The sequence below is a fragment of the Camellia sinensis genome, chromosome 5 (assembly GCF_055761805.1).
Source record: "Camellia sinensis isolate YWXY chromosome 5, ASM5576180v1, whole genome shotgun sequence".
NCBI lineage: Eukaryota > Viridiplantae > Streptophyta > Magnoliopsida > Ericales > Theaceae > Camellia > Camellia sinensis.
Window position 1 is genome coordinate 46,381,023 of NC_138965.1, and position 23,103 is coordinate 46,404,125.

The following is a 23,103-nucleotide window of genomic DNA, read 5'->3' on the forward strand; positions in this document are numbered from 1 at the left end:
ATTCAATGGGGAAGAGATTATTTCTGACGCCTGGGATATATATATGTTCTATAATGTCTTGGTATCTTTTTAAAGAAATCAAATTATTATTGAAGTAACACCGTAATTAATGGTTATATCATCGGAGCATTACGATTTAGACTTTTTATAGGAGCATGTCCTTATAGGTAAAATATTTTAGAGTATAGACTTTTAAATTTGAATTTATAGACCGAGTGCCTTTTTTTTAATAGTTAGAGAGAAAGGGAGGTCCAAACCCAAAACTTAACCCATATCCACGATAATGTCTAGCTTGGGTGACCCAAAACTTCATATTTAATACGTACCACTATTCCAAACTAATCCAACGCGACAACCATATAGGTACTAGTGTGTTAGGGGTATTTATAGGTCAGTTTGACACTCAAAACCAATGCAATTTAACCCAATATAGCTTGGATTGATTTAGGTTAGAACACGATTCCACTATATATAAATATAAGTAAATTAATTAATATTATATAAAATCCAATAAACTAGTTTTTTTTTTTTTTTTTTTTTTTTTGGCTATTTTCCAAAACAAGCCTGTATTTGGCTTTTTTTCCCAAATTATTTTTTTACATAGGGGTGGGTGGGTTAAGGTCGGGTCATATAATTATACAGTTATACAGTCGTTGCCCTACCCGGAACCGACCCGGGAACGAATTCCCGTATTTGTCCCAAAACCTCCGAAAACGAAAACCCTAGCTTCTCTCATCATCCTTCAGACTCTGTTCTTCTAGAGAGAGAGAATGAAGGTGCCGCGGGAGGAGAAAGAGATGAAGCTCAAAAAGAAAGAAGAGAATGTAACAAACATAGAAATAGATGACAAAGAAGATGATGCTGATGATGCTCAGGAAATTCATTCTGGTTCCGATTACGATGATGATTATAATGATGAGGTACTTATTATTGCCTTGTTTCTTTGTTTGGTTACTCGGAAAATGTAGGAAATTTGAAAATCAAAACCGAAGCCTCTTAATTCTCCTTTGATAGCAAAACTTAGTGAAACGTAATAGTTTCAATTCAGTTAATTCTGTTATATTCTTTCTGTCTGTCTGTCTGTCTGTCTCTCTCTCTCTCTCTCTCTCTCTCTCTGTACATATATCTTGTTTATGTGCATGGTGGTTCAACTTTAGCTGCAAAAGCACAGATTCCTAGCCCTGAATTTGGGACTTGGAGGTTATCTCAGTAGAATTTTTGAACTAAGATAGATTACAATGTCGATGCCAATGCGGTGTACTTTTTTGCTTTTTTAGGAAAAAAAAGAACTCTAATATGTTTAAAGATTCATTTTTTGGGTGTTCAATGATTTAGTTTATGTGGTTCTAGGATTTGGATGAGGATGAGGGCACTTTGACAGAATCAGGATCGGAACAGAGTGAATTCTCCGAAAATGAGGTACGCAGTAATTCCACCATTTTTTAAATATCATGAAAAAAGTTACTTCTTCTATTCTAGTTTATGATGATGGGGGGGTTTTATTTTTGGGCCTTTTTTTGTAGTTCTTAATGGTTTTAATGGTGATTATAGCAGGAGATAGTTAATACAAGTGATGATGATGGGCCAACTGATGATGATGATAACAGTCAGCAAGATCATGAGGGTACTAATGATGATCATAGTGAACAACAAGATCAAAATGGAAGTGATGAAGGCCATCAAGGAGTAGACGAGAGTGATTCATCTGAAGATGAGGTCTGTTGTATTTATTTATTTTGGGTATCTTTTAGGAGTAAAGAGTTGATTTATGTCCATAGATACAATCAGAAGGCCAGATGTGCTTTTTGGTTTTCATTATGCCTTTTAATATGTATTGCGAATCAAGTTCCTAAAAGAGATTCTATGCTATTTTCAAAGAGTAAACAGCACAACCAAGTACATGTTGTCTTGCTTCTTAACTAAATCATGAAGATAGTTCCATAGTTACCAAGAAACTCTCTTTGAGATGGGAAACTCCTTTTCTTGAAATCTCATTTGAGGAACGGAAACAAAATTCTCACAAACTTTTCTGTTCTCACAAACTTTTCTAAGGCATTTTAGAATCTAACACAATTTATCAAACTTGTCAAAAAATTGTGGAAATTCCCTAGAAATGCATTTCTCAGAATATCTACTATTTTTTCTTGATCTTAAATTCTATTTTTCAACAATAATAAATATATATATTTTTGAATAGGGCACCCATTGTTCTCAAGCATTTTAATACAATAGTATTCAAAATAGAAGTTCAAAACTAACTTTGAAGAAACATTGCGCACTGAAGAACCAAGGTTTCCTAGGGCCTAGGCTTAAGGCGAAGCGCATATTGAGGTTAAAAAGTAAATTTAATAAAAGAAAATATTTCAAGGTTCACATAAGCAAAACGTAATATTAAATATTTTGAAACATAAATACCAACAGTTACCGATATTTTATCATAGATAAATCATTCAAGGTTGCACATAAACACAATTATCTAACTCATAAATCATAAACATTTGAAAATAACAATGAAATCAAAGTGTCTTACAAGATAAGCATAGAGAAGGAGAAGGAGAATGGGGAGATGATGTTGGATGAAGATGAAGAAGAAGAAGAAGAATAACGACAACTTTTAGTCTGGTTATTAAAGGCGTGCCTAGGCCCAAAGTGTAGTTAGTGCACTTCGGAACATCTCAAGGCAGGCAATGTAAAATAGGCCCCATAAAAACGCATGAAGTGTGCGCTTTAGGTTTAGGCTCAAGGCGCACGACTTGTGTGCTTATTTTAAAATTTTTATTTATTACAATTACAACCCTAATTTCACTTAATCTCGTTGTTTTTTTGTTTACATGTGGCTACAAGGGATTAAATCCCTAAACATACATTGCAACCCAATACTTTTGAGCAATTATACAAAGACTTTGGTTGGATAGAGCTTTCTCTTCGACCAGATTAACAGTTGCCGTTATTCTTCTTCTTCATCTCCTCAATCGCTATTTTTAAAAAATATGATTTATAAATTAGATGTTTGTATTTATGTGAACCTTGAATTATTTGTCTATGATAAAATATTGATGTTTGTTGGTATTTATGTTTTAAAATATTTAATATTTCATTTTACTTGTGTTGAACCTTCAATTATTTGCTTATATTAAATTATCTATTTTTTATCGTTAATAAGAGCCTTGCTTTGACAAAACTTGCGCCTTACGCCTAGGCCCTAGGAAACCTTGCCGCTTCAGTGCGCCTGTCGCCTTTAATAACATTGACTCACCTTAAGTCTTGAAAAGTATGATAGTCCACAAAATTTGTTGGCCTGCATAACATAAAATGGGACAATGCACATTGGTATAGATCCTAATTATACAAAATTTAGGGTAACATCTTAATTAAATAATTCCTCCTCTCAATCTAAGTTCATCTCACGTAAATTAGGGTTTAAAGTGTTGTTTAAAAGTCCTTTTATGATTGAAACAAGTTTCAAATGTTAGAAATGGTACCAATAGGTCAAAAGAGGAAAATTTCCAAAAACGGGACAGGGCGGTCAAACTGGGCCAAGACAGTGCAATTGTGGGTTTTTGGGCTAGCGCGCTAGAGCGAGGTTCTGCTGAAACAATCCTTAGCTAATTTTTTTCGAGTTCAAGCCATCCCAAGCTCGAATGCCTATCTTCCAAAATCCAAAAACATGAAATTTGTCATTCTTAAGCCATACAAAGTAAAAGGAACTCCATGAAATCCATTTTTACACAAATACTTGGGACTTTTCCAAATCAAAGCATTTATTTCCAAGAAATTCATCTTTGAAACTTGTTTCCTCTCATTTTCCTTCTAAAATTCATTTTTAGTACAAATTGTCCAATCAAATGATCATATAGTGATGTAGGAGCAAAAATCCTACTTTGAATTAAGCTAGAAACTATCCTAAGTCTTAAAATTATGCTTTCCCATCATCTTTTCTTCTCTTTTTGTCTTTCTTCTTCTCTTTTTCAGCAATTTTCTCTCTCCTCTGTTGTTTTTCTTTGATTTATTTAGTAGCACAGACACTTGTATCTATAGTAGTCATTTATCCATGTGAGGAGGTGGCACCCCAAGGTAGGGATGGCAATTTAAAACTGGCCCGACGGGGACCCAACCCCCAGACCCCGAATGGGACGGTTTTTCCCCGGAAAAAAACTCCCCACGGGCCGGGGATGGTATTAAAAAATAAATCTCCGATCATTTTCGGGCCGGAGACGGTGATACCTTTCCCAGCCCCGGACCCGCCCCGTCCCCGTTTGCCCCGGTATGAAATTACAGTTATACCCTTCCCTATATATATATGTTTCCTTGTTTCAAGTATGAAAAACTCCCTCTGGACTCAGTTTAGTCTTTCTCTCTCTCTCGCTCTCTCTCTCTAAAACCCTCCCCTCCCTCCGATCTCCCTCCTTCCCTCCGATCTTCATCATTGCCTTACACCGATCTCCCTCCCTCCGATCTCCCACCTTCCGACCTCACTGCCTCACCCCGATCTCTGTCACTGCCTCCCTCCGATCTGTGTCTGGGATGCCGAGAGTCGTCCTCAAGCCGATCGTCCTCTCCGCGACTCCGATCCTCGTCCTCGACACCGATCCTCCTTCGTCGTTCAAACAGATTTTTGTATGTGTATGTTACATGTGTTTAGACAGTATGTATATATACAGATTTTTTATTTTTATTACACAGGTATAAATATATACACAGTATAAATATATGCAGATTTTTTTTTTAATTTTTTATGTGTATGTATGTATACAGATTTTGTATTGTCGAAACAAATTTTTTTTTTTTTTGTTTTTTGGAACGAAAACAAATTTGTATATGTATGGTGTTGTTGAAACAGATCTGTTAGTGTATGTATGTATACATGTATAATGATTATGCAGTTGTTGATAGTGTTGTTGAACATAACAGATTTGGGCCGGGGAATTTTCGGGGTTGGGAAAACCCGATCCCCGTTAGGGGACGGGGATGGGAACGGTGATAGGTTCCCCGTCGGGAATCGGGGCCGGGAACGGGGAGACTTTCTCAATTGGGGATCGGGGACGGGGAGGGTAATCCCCGGTCCCGCCCCGCCCCGTTGCCATTCCTACCCCAAGGATAAGTTGTGCCTACTTCATTTCAACTAATCACTTGATTATCTTAAATGAACACTAATTTAGCACCTTATTTAATGATTTGAAAACACAAAAATGCATATTATGTTCAAAGGAATACTTCTCAATCTTGTACCCCTAGCTTCGAATTCATTCATATAAAAGTTCATATCCAACACTTCAAAATTATGGTATTTCCATATTTCACCAAAGTATGCCTCAAAAGAATTTCTATATAACAAATAAACTAGTTCAAGTTTAGGCATTCAAGTATAAATAGAAATGTATTCATGTCAAGCAATAATACGTAGGGTGTTACATTTTATTTTTTTTAATGTTTTTAATAATTTTTCTTATAAATATTCTATTCGATCTTATATCAACTAGTGTTTCATGTTTCTCATAATATTTTCGGACCACGTTTCATGTTTCTGTTTCTTGTATCGTTTACCACTTCCATTTCCAATATTGGCAACTCCATGGTTCAATTTAATTTTACTGCTCAATTTTTGATACATGGATTGGGCCTGCATTGTTGATTGGATATTGCCATGTCATGATAAATTAGTCTTCTTCTTTGTGGTTTAATACTGAATTTTCTTTTCTCAAAATAGGTTGCTCCTCGTAATACAATTGGGGATGTTCCGCTGGTGTGGTACAAGGATGAGGAACATATTGGGTATGACATCACTGGAAAGAAGATTAAAAAAAAGGAGAGACAAGATAAGCTGGATTCATTTCTTGCCAGTGCTGATGACTCAAAAAATTGGTGAGTTCTCAACTGTGATGACAATGGAATGCAAGCTTCAGGGCTGTGTTGTGTGTATGAATATGATGACTTCGCATGTTTCTTTCCATGCTCTCTAGAGTTTAAGATTTACTTTTGGATTTTGCTTTTTATGAAATAGGAAGGACATCTTAGGTTAAAAAAAAAAAAAAAAACCATGAAATTTATGCGACATAACCTGTGAAGCACAGGTGCTAGTATGGGTATGCCAATATGCTAAAATCTAAAGGTACGGGTACGGCTAGAGTACGTCAAATATATATATATATATATATATGTATATATATTTTAAAGTTATAGCTAAACATTCCATCTACAAATCAAAGTTTAAAACAATAACCAAAAAGAAAAATTACAAAACCAAAAATAAATCAATATTCAACAATACCAATGCAATACTAAAGTAAAATCCTGAACCTGTTGAACTCATATCCCTATAACCATTAAGATAATAATTTGTGAATTCTTTCATTTCATTCAAGTATATAATTTTCAAATACTCAAATAACAATTTAAAAACATCAATATTTTGAAAGTTACAATGAAATATCAATCAGTGTATTTGGTTTCAATTTTTTGAAAATTGGATTTTTTGTTTTTCGTGTTTTTTTGTTTTTAGTGAATATTTTTAAAATTTTAAGTAATTTTTTTACTTTTTTAGATGCACCTTACTTAGATATATCTAAAAAGTAAAATATTTGTGAAAAAATATTTTAAAAAATTAATAAATACACAAAAATATGAAAAATATACCGAATTTTCGTATTTTTTTGAATTTTTGGTATTTACTGAATTTTTTAAATATTTTTTTTCACAAAAATGATACTTTTTAAGTGTATTTATGTTAGGTGTATCTAAAATTTTAAAAATTGCTTAAAATATTAAAAAAATTCAGTGAAAATAAAAAAATATGAAAAACAAAAAGGTATAATTTTTTAAAAAGTGAATTCTGAAAACCAAAACCAAACAAAGTGAATATAATTTTCAATATTCCTAGAAATATCAATTTTTTTACTTTTTATGTTATATAATTCTAATTGTCTACTAAGTACAAAATAATAAGTAGAAGAGGTAAAGTTACTCAATAACAGTGTAAAGAGTTGGTGGTGGTTCCAAATTACCTAAAATTTTTGAAGATGATTAAAGAGGAATAAGGCTGTGGACTTGCATCAATTCCAACCTGTGGAAAAAAAAAAAAAAAAATCAGCTGCTATGGAGTACCCACCCTATACCCATGGAGTACCCAACTTCTCCAGACCGTATACGGTGTACCCGGTATGCATACCTGCACTTGATACTTGTACAACAACATTTTTGGAGCATCCGTGCTTCATAGAATGTAACTGATCCTCCATTTGGACAGACATTCTTCAAATGCTGAATATGGGGATTTATTTTTATTCATTTTATTCATTTATGATTATTCTATCAGGCGCAAAATATATGATGAATATAATGATGAGGAAGTGGAGTTGACAAAACATGAGGCTAAACTTATACGCAGATTATTGAAAGGAAAGGCACCTCATTCTGACTTTGATCCATACGCGGTCCGTAATTTCTCTATCATTTCGTGGTCACCTTCCTTTATTGTTCCCATAAATATTATAATTTTTTTGAATTAGTAATCTGAAAATACTGCCGCTCTTATATTAAGTTCACCTCATTTTCTTCTCAGAAGCTTTTCTAAAGTTCTGTATGTTCTGAATACAGCCTTATGTTGATTGGTTTGCCTGGGAAGATTCCAAGTATCCTCTTTCAAATGCACCAGAACCTAAGAGGCGATTTATTCCTTCCAAGTGGGAGAGTAAAAAGGTGAATACTCTGGGACATATTCAGTGTGTTTGGTTTGAGCTTTCTGGATTAAATTTTTTGAAAACTGACTTTTTTGGTTTTCGTGTTTTTTTGTTGTTAGTGAATATTTTTTAAATTTTAAACATTTTTTATATTTTTTTAGATGCACCTTACTTAGATGTACCTTACTTAGATGTATCTAAAAAGTAAAAAATTTGTGAAAAAATATTTTAAAAAATTAATAAATACATAAAAATACAAAAAATGTATTGAATTCTTGTATTTTTTTTGTATTTTTGATATTTAGTGAATTTTTAAAAGATTTTTTTTACAATTTTTTTACTTTTTAAGTGTATTTATGTTATGTGTGTAAATTGCTTAAAATATTTAAAAAATTCAGTAAAAATAAAAAAACACGAAAAATAAGAAAGTAGAATTTTCTGAAAAGTGTTTTTTGAAAAGTGGAAACAAGCAAGGTGATTACTTTTTGATTATGCGAGATAACAGGGCACAGAGTGTATTATTTTCTTTTTTCTATTTTCAGTATATGTTTTTCTCCTATTAAATTACATTGTGTTGTTGTATCTGTGTATTTCCAACCCAGTTTGAAAATTTCTTCCCTAGAGGTATTTCAGTTTCTAGAATGTGGATGTTTGCAAATGTACTAGGCATTTCTTTACAATGAGTCAAGGTCATTCTTGGAGAATTTGCATTTAGTAGATTTACTATGACAATCTAAGAAGCACGGATACTTCTAAGAAGGTGACGTATCCGTGTCGTGTCCGTATCGGACACCGACACTCTTTGGACACTTCCCTATCATGTGTCCGACACTCTTCAGAACGTGTTCTATTGTTTAATATTTTTTAAAGACCCGGACACTCTTTAGAGACTTGGAGGACACACGTATGTATCTGTTAAACACACGTGTCTATTGATTAGACACGTGAAACTAATTATAAGTTTGAACAAAACAGCTTAAGATACAATAATAAAACAAAAACCATATAAATTTATAGGAATTAGTATCATATTGCATTTTTTATTATCTTTGAATGATATATTCATATATATAACATATAATAAATATATAAAATTATATATTTTATGCCTGTCCCCCACATGTCATGTCCTGCATTTTTTAAAAATTAGCCTGTCAGTGTGACCGTGTCGTATCCGTGTCGTGTCGCGTGTTCGTGTCCGTGTCTATGCTTCTTAGATGACAATGCAGTGAGTTTTTGTCATTTTTAGTGAGTGTTTGTAGCCTTTTTTTTCCTAGTGTCCTTGTTGAATTTTTTTTTCTCTCTATAATTACATCTCTTTTTTCCGCAAGCATTCTCGTGGCTAGGTCTTGAATTAGATTGTCTTATTAAAGAGACTATTGGAAGCTGGTAATTGCATTTAGTTGGAATTGTGTACTTGTATATAATTCCAATCTTCAAATATTGTGGTTTCTTGTGAATCTATAGGTTGTTGAGTATGTGAGGGCAATTCGGAAGGGTTTAATAAAATTTGACAAACCAAAAGAAGAACCAAGGTTCTATCATCTGTGGGGAGATGATTCTAGCTCAAAAGAAAAGACTGGTCATGGATTGGCTTATATTCCTGCACCAAAGCCAAAGTTGCCAGGTATATTATGTTGGTTTGACTATAATCATGGCTGGAAAGTCATTATTTTTCCTGTTTGAAGTAACACTCAGATTTGGCATTTAATTACTGTGTATTTTGCTTTTAGGGCATGAGGAATCCTATAATCCTTCTTTAGAATATATTCCAACCCAAGAAGAAATTAATTCTTATCAGCTTATGTTTGAGGAGGACCGACCTAAATTTATTCCAAAAAGGTATTGTACATGTTAATCTCATTGTTCAGTATTTTGTTCATTTGCTTCTCTTTTTAGTTGTGATCCTAATCTAGTTGCATTGCGTTCGCTTAGGTTTACATCTTTGAGAAGTGTCCCAGCATATGAGAAAGCTGTCAACGAAACGTTTGAACGTTGTTTGGACCTATATTTGTGCCCTAGAGTCCGGAAAAAACGTGTAAGTGTAGGGAAAATTTTGGTGTTGTCTATGAGTTTCAAAATTTGATATTTTTTTTGGGGTTTCGTAATGCTGATTCTGTTGCTTCTATTCTGCAATAATGATGTATCCAAAATGCCTTCATTTTTTTTTTCCAGATCAATATTGACCCTGAGTCTTTAAAACCAAAGCTACCAAGTCGTAAAGATCTTAAGCCTTATCCAACAACATGTTATCTAGAGTATAGAGGTCACAAGGGTGCAGTTATGTCAATTTCTACTGAAGCTTCTGGGCAGTGGATTGCTTCTGGTTTGGATGCTGTTCTTAGATTTATGTTGTATCTTTAGTTTCAGGACTCACAAATAAAGTTTTGAATGAGGTTTCACTATCCACTATGTTCTCAATAGGTTCAAGTGATGGAACTGTGCGTATATGGGAGGTTGAAAGTGGAAGATGCCTTAGAATCTGGGAACTTGGTGAAGCTGTGCAGCATGTAGCATGGAACCCTGCACCTGACCTTCCTATCTTGGCTGTTTCTGCGTAAGGCTAAATGCTCTCTCTCTCCCCCCGAACACCCACCCCCCCCCCCCCAATCTGGGCATCTTGTTGATTGGCCATATAATTTAACTACCATTAATTTTGCAGGGAACAGTATGTTTTTCTTTTAAACACTGGATTCGGGAATGAAGAAGAACAGAAAAGGATTAAAGAACTTCTGCATGTTGAGACACCCACAGGATCAGATGACTCTGGTGAGTGGATTAGCTATCAGGTTGGACAGTTATATAACTTATATATGCAATGACTATTGTTTGACTCTGCCTATATTTGTATTTTATAGGTAATGCCGCATCTGTTGTCAGCTGGGCTCGAGATGATATACACAAGGGAGTCAGGTTAAAGCATTTTAAGGTACTTCTATTTCATTGTCCCTCATTCTATTGTTGTTAGACTCATCTGATATCCATGTTGCTTGGAAATTAATTCTATAAAGAAGGCCTTGTTACTAGACTTAGGCTTCTTATTCTTTTGTGGTCTTGCAGACTGTATCTTCTGTAGAATGGCATCGCAAAGGAGATTACTTCTCCACAGTTATGCCGGCTGATATCCTTTCACCTATTATGTTCATTGAATTTCTGACATGATCTTTCTGAGATTACAGAAAAGTGGCTTCATGGGTGTTTTAAGTGCTTTTACCTTGTCTTCTCATCATCCTACATTTGTTTAATTTTGATCATGATTTATCTCTCTTTGAACAAATAAGCTGCCTTTTATTATTATTGATCATGATTTATCTCTCTTTGAACAAATAAGCTGCCTTTTATTATTATTATTATTATTTCAAATGGTGCATACTTCTGTTTCTTCTGAATCCTGCTTAGTGTTATGATTTTGAGGTTGAGATAAAGTGCCCTATTTATGGAAATCAGGCCATAATATTTACTCGTTGATGGCTTGTCTTTCTGGTATCATGTGAAAAGGGGGTGACATCCTGAAAAGGAGTATTCAGTGTTTTGCGCATATAATTATGAGTGTCTAATGATATTGGTACACTTATTTACTACCAGCAATGATTCAGAGCACTAATTTCGGTGCTCTAATGGAGTACTAATGAGACGGCAAGGAGGAAAAAAAAAAAAGAAAAATGCTTGGGAGCACTAGAAATGAAGCACTAGAAGGACCACTAATGATGTGGCAGTGGGCCCCGCTCGCTTTCTATGCCTTGTTTCTTTTTTTTTTTTTTCTTTTTTTTACCAATCCCAATGCATTAGTGCTATTAGTGGGGTGTTTTTTAGTGGTCTAAATCATTGTTGAAAAAAAAAAAACAAGACCGAAACATCACATCACAGTAGGTGGGGCCCACCGCCAGCTCATTAGAGCTGGCTTTAGAGCCCAAGAATTAGAGTTCCAAAACATTTTTCTTTTATCACATAATTACTGAGCTCTTCACATTGAGCAGGAGTAATTGGACAAAACAGTGTACGTCCCAGGTATATGTTGGTTTAGTTTTCCACTTGGGTGTTAGTACATGCCTTGATTTGGTTGTAATACCACCCTAATAATTGATGTGATGTGAGTAGCATCTGAGAGACAGGTATCTGTTGTTTAGTTTTCCAAATGGTTTTTCTTAACTTGTTTTTTTACGTGAATCGAGAGCAATATTGATACACCAACTTTCAAAGAGACTCACCCAAAGACTTCCGTTCAAATTGCATGGGCTTCCAGTGTCATCAACCTTCCATCCCACCCGTTCTATCTTTTTCATTTCCACAAAGAAGAATATCCGTGTATATGACTTGTTAAAGCAAAAGCTCATCAAGAAGCTTGAAACCGGGCTCCGTGAAGTTTCCTCCATTGCAATTCATCCTGGTGGTATGTCTCTATTTTTTATTTGCTCACATATATATATAAAATTATAAATTCGGTAGATGAATTTCAGTGCTGTTACCTTTACTTTTCATATGATCACATGTTAAAATTGTTGTGTTTCTATTGATTTAAGGTTGAATATGTCTGGGTTGCCCTTTTTGTGCAGGTGATAATGTTATTGTGGGGAGCAGAGAAGGAAAATTGTGTTGGTTTGATATGGACCTCTCATCTAAACCTTATAGAGTTCTAAAGTATGTTTCTTTCTTTTTCCCCACTCCCTAACCCAAACCCGAACACTAGAATAAAAATGTTATTTGTAAAACGTTACCTTGACTTCTTTCGTGTGGGAACTATTCAGATGCCACTTCCAATTTTTATCAGCAGAGGACTCAAAATAAATATTTAAAATCTATGAATGATATTTGAGAGTATTTCACCAAAGCAGTGCACAGTTGGCTAAAAAATGGGGGGGGGGGGGGGGGGGGGAAACCTCTGTGCAATTACAACACATATGGTTGAGTAACAAAAGTTTATCCCGGTATTGTGGGTATGTTTAGAGCAAATAAATGATTATGACCAAGTGAACTTGTGTGCAACTTTATTGATTGGTTTAAAAGAAAAAATTACTTTTGTGCATGTGCATACTACATTTATGGGTAGATACATGCATGCTTAAATGCATATACACATCCATAAAAAGGTTATGTGCGTAAAAACAATAATGCTCTAGTTTGGGATTGAATTGCGGGCAAAGTTTGTCTGGTACCTTTTTCTTGTTGCTCTTTTTTTATTAAATTTTTTTTTTTTTTTTTTTGGTTTTTTAAATTCAGTATAATTGCTCTGATCTGGTTATTCAAATTTTCAGATGTCACCCAAAAGATGTTACCAGTGTGGCCTTTCATCGTTCCTACCCTCTGTTTGCATCTTGCTCTGATGATTGCACAGCATATGTTTTTCACAGCATGGTTTATTCTGATCTAAATCAAAACCCTCTTATTGTTCCACTGGAAATTCTCCGAGGGCATGCAAGTGCGAATGGAAGAGGTTAGTGAATGTCTATACGTTGTTCTTCTTCTAGTTGTGGTTGATAATAATTTACTTGCGTGGATTGAGAGCAGATAAACTGAAGGCTGCCAACACAGATTTTAATCATACATGTAAAAACTCTGTCCGTCTGGCCTTTATGTGTTATGTATTAGCTCTTGCAGGGTACAATCTGTACTGATCTTGAAGAACTTGAATCTATGGTCTATAAAAAAAAAAAAGTGTCATCATTGTTATTTTTTTTTATAATTGAGGGAAAAGAAAAGAAAAAATTTAAAAAAAAAAAAAAAAAAAGTGTAGTAGGAAAAAGAATGAAACAGGGGACAAAATGCCTTGTTAAAGTGGTCTGCTTATAATTATCAACATCTACTTTCCTTACATATGATTATATACGAAGCAATGCAACTATATTTTTCAGTATCAGTAGTAGTTAATTTAGTTGATAGCCATAAATTGGTATATTTAACTGTTTGCAGTGAGGGGAATAAATATATATTACAGCATCATTTCCTCCACTCTGTTGTCATTGGCCTTTTTCTTTTTTTGGGGACTCATAGATACCTGCTAGGCACCCACCTTCGTTCATCAGGGAACACTTGGATTTCTATAGGTAGAGCCCTCTACCGAGGGAGGAGTGTCAATCCCATGACCTCGACTTTGGAATACTGGATCCCCAACAATTACATGTGCCTGTCTTCAAAGTTTTTATTTTGTGAAGCTGTCATTTTTTATTGATATATATTATATGCATGCTGTGAAGTCTGGTTCTCGTTTTGATGTATTCCGAAGATGGTTCTCTCTGTGGAATCTTGATTTGATGGGAGTAGTGGGCTGGCTTGCTCCTTGTCCAACCCTGATTCCTCTCTTAAGTTGGCCTAATTGTACTTGTCAAAAAAAGTTGACCTCATGGGAGGCAGGTTGTTAAGCTCCTCGTAGAGCTTTATTGTTGACTCATTACATGATTGTATTCCATTTGATTCTCAGTTACAAAAATAGTAGTTATATATTGCCAGTTTTGTTTTTGGTTCATTGGCGATGTGGTAGGGTTGGCTGGGATTGAACTAGCCTCTCCCTACTGATAACCCAGGTCCTTGCTTTTGGCACCTTCTACTATCGATTTTACTTGCAAAAGGTACACTATTTGTGTGGAAATAATAATATGACATGCAACATAGGATGTGACCTTGTGAATATAGATACCGAAATCTCTGAATATAAATGTCCAGAGTGTATCTTACTAATATTTGGTTTGATATTATTTTTGGTGGCTTCTCTGATTCATTTTGCCTTTCACAGGAGTAATGGATTGCAAGTTCCACCCTAGGCAACCATGGTTATTCACTGCAGGTGCTGATTCAGTGATCAAACTGTACTGTCATTAAAAAAAGAAAAGATGGTGAATTGCCCTGTCTGTGTTTCATATTATTATTGGTTGAAACATATTCTCACTTCAGCTAAAATGGATGATGGGGTCAATCAATCTCAACGCGGAGATTGGGCAGCTGAAGTGTGTTTCAGATGTATGATTCAATTTTTGAAGGGGAATATGACAAATCAATAGTCATTTCCCATATCAAAGTTTTTGACATTTGCTTGTTTCATTATGTTTAATTGAATTGGTTGAATTGTATTATGCCCCGACATATAATAGATTTCTTTTAATTTTGCTTGTGTTCATATTGTTACCTTGCTTTCTTTGTTGGGATATTTTGAGAAAAATCAGGTCATCTCATTTTCCAACTGAACAATGTGTCTGCTCTTTTTCAGTTGGTGGGCTAGTGGAAAATAGCAACTGAACTACACCACCAATGGCCGATTGACTGACTTGTCAATCGCAGGCGACCCGCCATTGGTTTGTGTGAGATCTATCATCATTTTAGATTGAGCGATGTTAGGTATCAAAAAAAAAAAAAAACACCCAAAAATTCTGTACTGGGTATCTCACACCCAAAGGAGTATTGTGTATAATTTTTATTAGATTTTTTGAGATCTATCATTTTTGTTTTGGAAGTGAGAGCCCCGCCCACACAAGTAACTTTGGTGAGGCTTCGGGCTATGGGGGGAGCATGCACTGGGGTGGAGCTTGCATGGGTTTTGTCCTCTCTATCTCCATACTCTCTTTTTGGTGATGAGGATACTAGGAATCTGCTTGGTTGGAGGATTTAATTAGAGAAAAACAAGGGAAAATATAATGTAATTTTACTTTTTGTTTAGTTATAACGGAAAATACAAGAGAGAAAAAAGTGAGAAATGCTATCTTATTGTCTTTTTGAGTTCACTTACGATATGTTTGCCTGAGGAATTTGGGAAAGAAATTGAAGGGAAAAGGAAAAGCTGTGTGAAAATAAGTAAAATATAGATATAAATGTAAGTATATTTTATTCATATTTTACTCTTCTTTTTATTTTGTCTTTTCATTTCAAAATTTTTCAACCAAACACAAGATTAGGTTATTTTCTTTGTCCATTTTCCAACCCAACCAAATGTAGTTTAGAATTCAAATCCAATCAAAATTTTCTACTTTCCTATTTATTTTCTTTTCTTTTATAGGGTTATTTGGGATGACCTAAATAAGTGTATTTTTTATCTTTTTACGAAAAGATATGCAAAAAAGTAGAGATGATGTGATAAAAAAAAGATAAAAAGATAAAAAGTTTGTACTAATTTAGGATAGCCAAACTTAACTTAAATCTTCTAATCAGAGCCCAAGAGATGCTTAATAAACTATATTTACCATTTGGTGAGATACACTAAAGTTTAACCTAAAGTGAGATACGCTTCGCCTTATTTTAATAGAACTACTAAAAACACCTACAGCATTTTTATTAACTGTTTTGTTTTTCTTGGTTTTTAACTAATTAATTAATTTTTTTAATACTTTTAGGTTGAGTAGATGGACTTGAAAAATAAAGGGGAAAATTTTTTTTTGGAAGAAGTTGACAACAAAAATGTTTTAAAAGTTGTCAACAAAAATGTTTTAAAAGTTGTCTTTTTTTATTTTTTATTTTGCTTTAAATTTTCATAAAAATTTTACTTTTTTTTTTTAAATTCTTCTAAACAATACCAACCCGACAAATAAATTTTTTAACACATTTTTTTTAAAAAAAAGAATAAATAAATAGATAAACTAATCCCAAATATAGCATAAGTAAAAAGTACAATTTATTTTGAATCGTGTAACAAAATACTTTTTCTAGTTTGTTAAAACGGTTGTCTATCATAAATTTGTGACAAAATTGATCATAAAAATAGTTATAGTATGAAATGAAAATTTTCATTTCAAAACATATACATATCTTTATTTTGAGAAGTAACTTAATGATTTTAGAGCATCATTAGCTCATTAGAGCCTTCTCTCAACTATTTGGAAAATGCCTGGTAGCTCGAAGCTACCAGGCTCGAAATGGCTCGAGAGGGAGAGGGAGAGGGAGAGGGAGAGGAGAAAGAGAAGGGAGGGAGAGGAAGGTCGGCGTCGTCGCAGCCCCGGCCCGCCGTCGTCGCAGCCCCGCCCCGTCGTCGTCGCAGCTCCGGCCGCTGCTGCTGCTTCCTCCTCCGTCGCAGCCCCGCCTCCGTCGCAGCCCAGCCTCCCCTCCTCCTCAAACCGGGTTTTTATGGCCCCCTCCCCTCCCCTCCCCTCCCCTCCCCTCCCCTCCCTCCTCCTCCTCCTCCTCCTCCTCCCCTTCCTCCTCTCTTCTTCTTCTTCTTCTTCTTCTTCTTCTGCAAAACCAGGAAAAAAAAAAAAAAAAAAAAAAAAAAAAATACAAAATCGACACCAAAACGACGTCGTTTTGGTGTCGAGCCGCGATTCGAGCCGCGGCATTCGAGCTACGTAGCATGATCGCAACTATTTTATAGCACAAAATCATATAAACACATTTCATCAAATTCAATTTTTAACTAACTACTTTAGTTGAATATCAAACTACTAGCTACATGTAGCTAAGGATTAAGACTCAACAAATGATTTTAGGTAATAAAATATTTAATATATTTTATTTTATCTATCATTTAATCAATGATTACTATATTAATAATAAACACGAGGGGTGAAATCATTAAACTAATGAAATTGTAATACATGAGATAAAAAAACACAATTTGACAAATTAAGAAAAATTATTTATAAACAAAATTTGAATAAAAAAATTGAATCAAAATAATATAATCATGTTATTTTTGAAAATATAAGTTGAAATAATAAGTATTTTAAATTGAGATGCATGGAGTATAAAGTGTCACGTCATTTTGTATGTAAATTTAATATAATTTTTTTAAGAATGAATTACATTGACTTTTCTCAAGTTTGGATACAACAAATCATACGTTTTGATATAATTAAATTAACCTCTTTATTAGTAAGCTTAAAAAGATTGGAACAAATGTAGGTAGTTTTAAGACTCAAAGATAAATAAAATAAAATATACATTTTAATGTAAGAAAGATGACAACAATCACTTTTTGATTCATAAGACTAACAAATTATAAGGAAAAATGGATTAAGTGTTACGTACATTAAAACGTTAAAGAAGTCTAATATAATTATGAAAACTTGTGAAATTTTTTGTATTTTTTTCAACTTTTAAGAGATGTGAATGTAATTTATCCAATATTTTATTTATATATCATCACTCTAAACAAATGTGATCATTCATTCTTTTAATTCTCTCTTAAATATTAAATTTGGAATTGGAAATAAAATAAAATAAAAATAGAATAGAGTAAAAAATAGAGAGTTTGTTAGAGAATATATTTGAAAAGATGATTAGCTAAATTTAACCAAAAATTTGACTATTTTAATAGAGATGCCCTTAGAGCATAGCTAGATTATACAATTTCGAAAATGAGGATTGAGTTGAAAATCTAAGTTGATTGAAATCGTTTCATCAGTTTTTATTTTTTTATTTTTTAAATGTTCCCTCTAAATGATTTCTTCAAATGGGTAACTATAATTATTCAACTACAGATATGAGAATATCTGGGTGGTGAGTATAAAATTTTTTAAAAGATTTTTGGGAAGACGAATTTATATAGTTTAAGCATATTCTTAATTGATACTACTATATTCAAGGAATTTTCTTAAAATTTTGAGAGTGACAGTGTTCTTCATATGCTCTCACTCCCTATCAAATTCTTCGAAAATTTGATGTTCCTCAGCCCATCCCAAATGCTCTTCCCTTCGATTTGGACTGTGAATTGCCATTACCAAGCACACCACAACTGATTGAGTGTTGATCAAGATGGCTTTCATTTCATATTTGTATATCAACACATAGAATAAAGTAATGTTCGAGCTCCTTATTTCTATAAGACAAACCATACTACTTAAGGTTACAAAATAAATTAAATTATTCAAACTTGATTTGTGTTAAAATTATTATATAAACAAGTTAAATGCTATACATTTACATACATTATGAAAAAAATTGAGAGCGCATATATATTACAAAAAAATTAGAGAATAAATTACATCTATGTTAAGATTTAAGGAAAAAAAATACAATAAATCTCACAAATTTGGGGCTGGTTTGGCATTCATGAAAAAAGATAAAAAATTAAAAAGCTACTAAAAAAGTTAAAAAGTTATCACTATACATAAAAAATATATATAAAAAAAATAAATTTACAAAAAAAAAGTATAAGTCAAAAAGATGGTCTGAAGTGATGTGCTGCTGGTACAAAAAAGTATAAGTCAAAAAGTTATTACTATTCAGCTTGTGGGGCCCCATCAGGGGTTCCATTTTGATAATTTGAACCATTCAATGTGTATAACTCGTTGAGTACTATATGCCTATAAAAAATCATGTTGATTGGATATCGATAACTATATGATCAAATCAGTTTTATATAAAAAAAAAAAATGACGGTGCACAAAGTAACGCTTGACAAAAAACTAAACCGATCAGATAGCTATCGATATCCGATCAACGTGATTTTTTACAAGAATATAGTACTCGACGAGTTCTACATATTGAATGGTTTCAATTATCAAAACGGGACCCATGGTGAGCCTCCACGGGCCGAACAGCACCGTCCAGTTCGAACAACACTGTAGACAATCTGGTCCTATACGTCTTGCTACCAACCGCATGCATGACGGTGCCATCACTATCAGTCGGCAATTATATATTTAGGGGTAAAATGATAATTTTACTATTTTATACAATATTTTAATACACATTTTTTTGTAAAAAGTTAAAAAAGTTATCTTAAATAATCATCTTTTTTTCCTCTACTTTTTAGTCCAAAAATTCAAAAAATGCACATATTTAAGACATCCCAAACAACCCCTTAATATAATTACACTATCATTTTTAATTAAACAAATTTTACTTCATTCCCTTATGATTTGACTCATGTGTGGATTGTTCCTCTCCTTTAGAAACAAGTTAATAACCACAGTCCCTTTGTAGTTTGTAAACTGAAGTGCACCGTTAGACTTGTTAATAATTTAATAAAAAATACTAAAATACCCCTATATATAAGTAATCTAAGTTTGAGTTATTGATATTTTCGTCATTCGTTTGGAAAGCAAAACGCACTTTTACCCCTGTACTTTATTCCATGTACAATTACAATTTACCCCATTGAAATTTGAAAATGAAAATATAACTAGGTATGTAAAATGGGCTCAAGCCAAGCTAGCCCAGGCCCACTTGAACTCTCGCCAAAAATCGAGTCGGACCAGTTCCCAAAATCTAGGCTTGGGCCTAGGGGCACTTGGGTTTCAAGCCGAGCCTTAGACTCGACTTCTTTTTATTATTATTTTCCATGAAAATCCCTTGCAAGTGATGTTAGGCATTAGCCCTGGATCGGGCTCGTTAGACTAAGCTTCAGATCTCGGGCTAACGAACTATTTTTACACTTCTACATATAACCTCCTTATATCTGGTATGTGTTTCACAGTTACTATTAAGTTAGACAGAATGTTTAATAGTATATTTTAGTTCACAAATCACAAAGGAATTATATAATTATTTTCAAATGAAAACAGAGTATATAGGCAAAAGTACAAAATGCAAAAGTACAAAATGATAAAGTGAAATTTGTCCCGCTGAATTTAAACACTTTTGATCCTTTGCCATCATCAATCATATGTCAATTATATAGATGAAAAATCATGTTACAATATCGTTTATTTTGAAATATATTTTTACTTATGGCTTTTATTAGTCATGCCTAGTTTATCATAATTAAAGAAGAAATCAATATAATTATGTCAAATTTATAGGGTTGATTGTATTATAGGTAACTTACATTGGAGTGTTGCTAGTAGCGCCTACTTAATTTCTTTGGACCCCTCAATTTTTACTTTTTTTTTATTATTACAATTATACCCTAAAATAAAATTACATTAAAAAATAACTTTTAATGGAACACTCACCCATTAAATGAAGACAATTAAAATGACACTCTACAATATTATACACTCACCTCCATTCCCATCTAAATGTATTCATTTTCATCACCATCCTAAGCCCTAAACGTATTTATCTTCATCACCATCATAGTCCAGTCCAAATTAGTTAACGTTTCAAACAATCCTAATACAAATTTTGAGTTTCTCCAATCAAATTTCCATCTACATCTGTGATCGTTTTCACCATTCATTAATACTTATAGAGCAATAGAGGACGATGACAACAATTCTGATGAGGTTGACATTGTATTGGTAAGTTTATCTATTTTGCATTATTCTTGATCATTTTTTATGGTTGTTGTTTTGTTTAAGCTTGTTCGGTATTGGTTTGCCTACTGTTAAGGTTTTGTTTGGTAATACAGTACTAAACAAAAATATTTAGTTTGGTATATGGTTTCGAAACTGAACATAATTTCCAACGGGACGAAGAGATTTCCGTTAGTCACTAATCTCAACTGAGAGATTTTTAACGAGTCAAAGAGAAGACGATGAGGGTAGTTTGTGAGAATCCGTATTTAATTATTCTTAAAAATGCATTATAAGATGTAAATAATAAATTAATTTTATCTAAAGACTATTTAATAAATATATTGTTGTATAAATTAGTTTTAAACCATTCTAAATTAGTCACTACCAAAAATATTGTTAAGAATAATAATTTTGTGAGTAGTTAATGTTTTTCATTTGTAACTAATTTTGATGAAAATTCAACTTACTAATTATCCTTATGAAATATCTTAATTGAAAACTTTCTTTAATTGATTTTAAGAAACACACAAATGAACAATTAAATAAATTTATCATTCAATTAAAAAAACAAAAATTAGACGGCTGGTGAGATAGGTTGCATGCTAACTTATGAGATAGGTCTGGTGAGGCTGACATTGTATTGGTAAATTTATCTATTTTACATTAATTATTCTTGATCATTTTTTATGACTGTTATTTTGTTTAAACTTGTTCGGTACTGGTTTGCCTACTGTTAAGGTTTTGTTCGATAATATAGTGTTGAACAAAAATATTTTGTTCAGTATATGGTTTCAAACAAAACCTTTATTTTTGGCACTGTTCAACTGAACATAATTTCTGACGAGACGAAGAGATTTCCGTGAGTCACTGATCTCAACTGAGAGATTTTTAACGAGTCAAAGAGAAGACGATGAGGGTAGTTTGTGAGAACCTGTATTTAATTATTCTTAAAAATGCATTATAAGATATAAATAATAAATTAATTTTATCTAAAGACTATTTAATAAATATATTATTGTATAAATTAGTTTTAAACCATTCTAATTTAGTCACTAACAAAAATATTGTTAAAGTAATAATTTTGTGGGTAGTTAATATTTTTCATTTATAAGTATTTTGGAAGAAAATTCAACTTAATAATTATCCTAAGTGGGTGTTTGGAGTAAACTGAAAAAGTGTACTTTTTGATTTTTTTTTTTTACTAAAAAAATAGAGAAAAAAAAGATGTATATTTGGAAATTTTTTTTAATTTTTTACGAAAAAAATATATAATAAAATATTATAGCAAATATCAAAATTACCAAATTACCCTTATTGACACAGTCAGCAACACTGCTCTGACTTTCTCTCTCTTTTCAATTTATTTTATTTTATTTTTATGGGAATATGTGGTTTACATTGTGTCTTTTTTTTTTTTTAATGGAAAATTGTGACTACACAGACTGTACTTTTTTTTTTTTTTTTTTTTTTTTATCCGACAGATTTTCAGCCAAAATATAGATAAATAGGATGAACTTTTTTATTTTTTTATCATTTTTTGACTTTTTAATTTTTATAGACAATGCTAAACAAATATCTTAATTGAAAACTTTTCTTAATTGATTTTAAGAAACATACAGGTACATAATTATATAAATTTATCATTCAATTAAAAGAAAAAAAAGAAAAGAAAAAAGTTTGATGGCTGATGAGATAGGTAGCATGCTAACCTATGAGATATGTCATGTTGCCCCTGCATGCTAACCTATGAGATAGGTCATGATGGTCAGTCTTGGGAGCCAATGTTCTCCTTGCAGTCTCGTACTTGCGCTCTTTTTTGCAGGCTTTCGGGTCTACTTTTAGGCCCAATTTTAATAATCCGAACCGTTCTTATTTTATGATTTATTCAGTATATCATACCTGTAAAAAATCAAGTTGATTGGATATCAGAAAGCATATGTTCAGAAAACTGTTTATTAAATTCTTTAAAAAATAGTTTTTAGTTCAATTTTTCGAACGCATACTTTCTGATATCCGATCAACTTGATTTTTTATAGGTACGATATACTGAATAAATCATAAAATATGAACGGTTCGGATTATCAAAATTGGGCCTAAAAGTAGACCCGAAGACTTGCAAGGACAGGCGCAAGTACAGGAGGTACAAGGAGAGGATCCTCATTCTAGTCTTGGAGGGTAGAAGATATGCTCCATGCATGATGATGAGAGAATCAAATGGTTGGGTATGATGATGAGAGAAGTAAATGATTGGGGACTAATTTTTTTTTTTTGAACGAGATAGAGAAATAAAGATAAAAGGTTCGTTTGGTTTGTATTTCTGAAAAAAATTT

General features: G+C 32.9%; 1 protein-coding gene across 2 annotated transcripts; it reads left to right on the top strand.

Annotated features, from left to right (window-relative positions):
- Positions 1–628: 628 nt before the first annotated feature.
- Positions 629–14,784, top strand: LOC114265180 (Transducin/WD40 repeat-like superfamily protein). Of its 2 annotated transcripts, none has more exons than XM_028205946.2 (18): positions 629–920; positions 1,351–1,419; positions 1,555–1,716; positions 5,708–5,862; positions 7,313–7,430; positions 7,594–7,695; positions 9,144–9,303; positions 9,410–9,518; positions 9,612–9,714; positions 9,852–10,002; positions 10,101–10,233; positions 10,339–10,445; positions 10,535–10,605; positions 10,737–10,797; positions 11,839–12,066; positions 12,230–12,314; positions 12,929–13,107; positions 14,404–14,784. In XM_028205946.2, exons 1-18 carry the CDS (start codon positions 771–773, stop codon positions 14,487–14,489), a joined length of 2,229 nt encoding a protein of 742 aa, XP_028061747.2. In that variant the 5' UTR covers positions 629–770; the 3' UTR covers positions 14,490–14,784. The 2 variants fall into 2 exon arrangements, with proteins under 2 accessions (XP_028061747.2, XP_028061746.2); XM_028205945.2 differs by having other exon boundaries at positions 670–920; positions 1,552–1,716.
- The last annotated feature ends 8,319 nt before the right edge of the window (positions 14,785–23,103 follow it).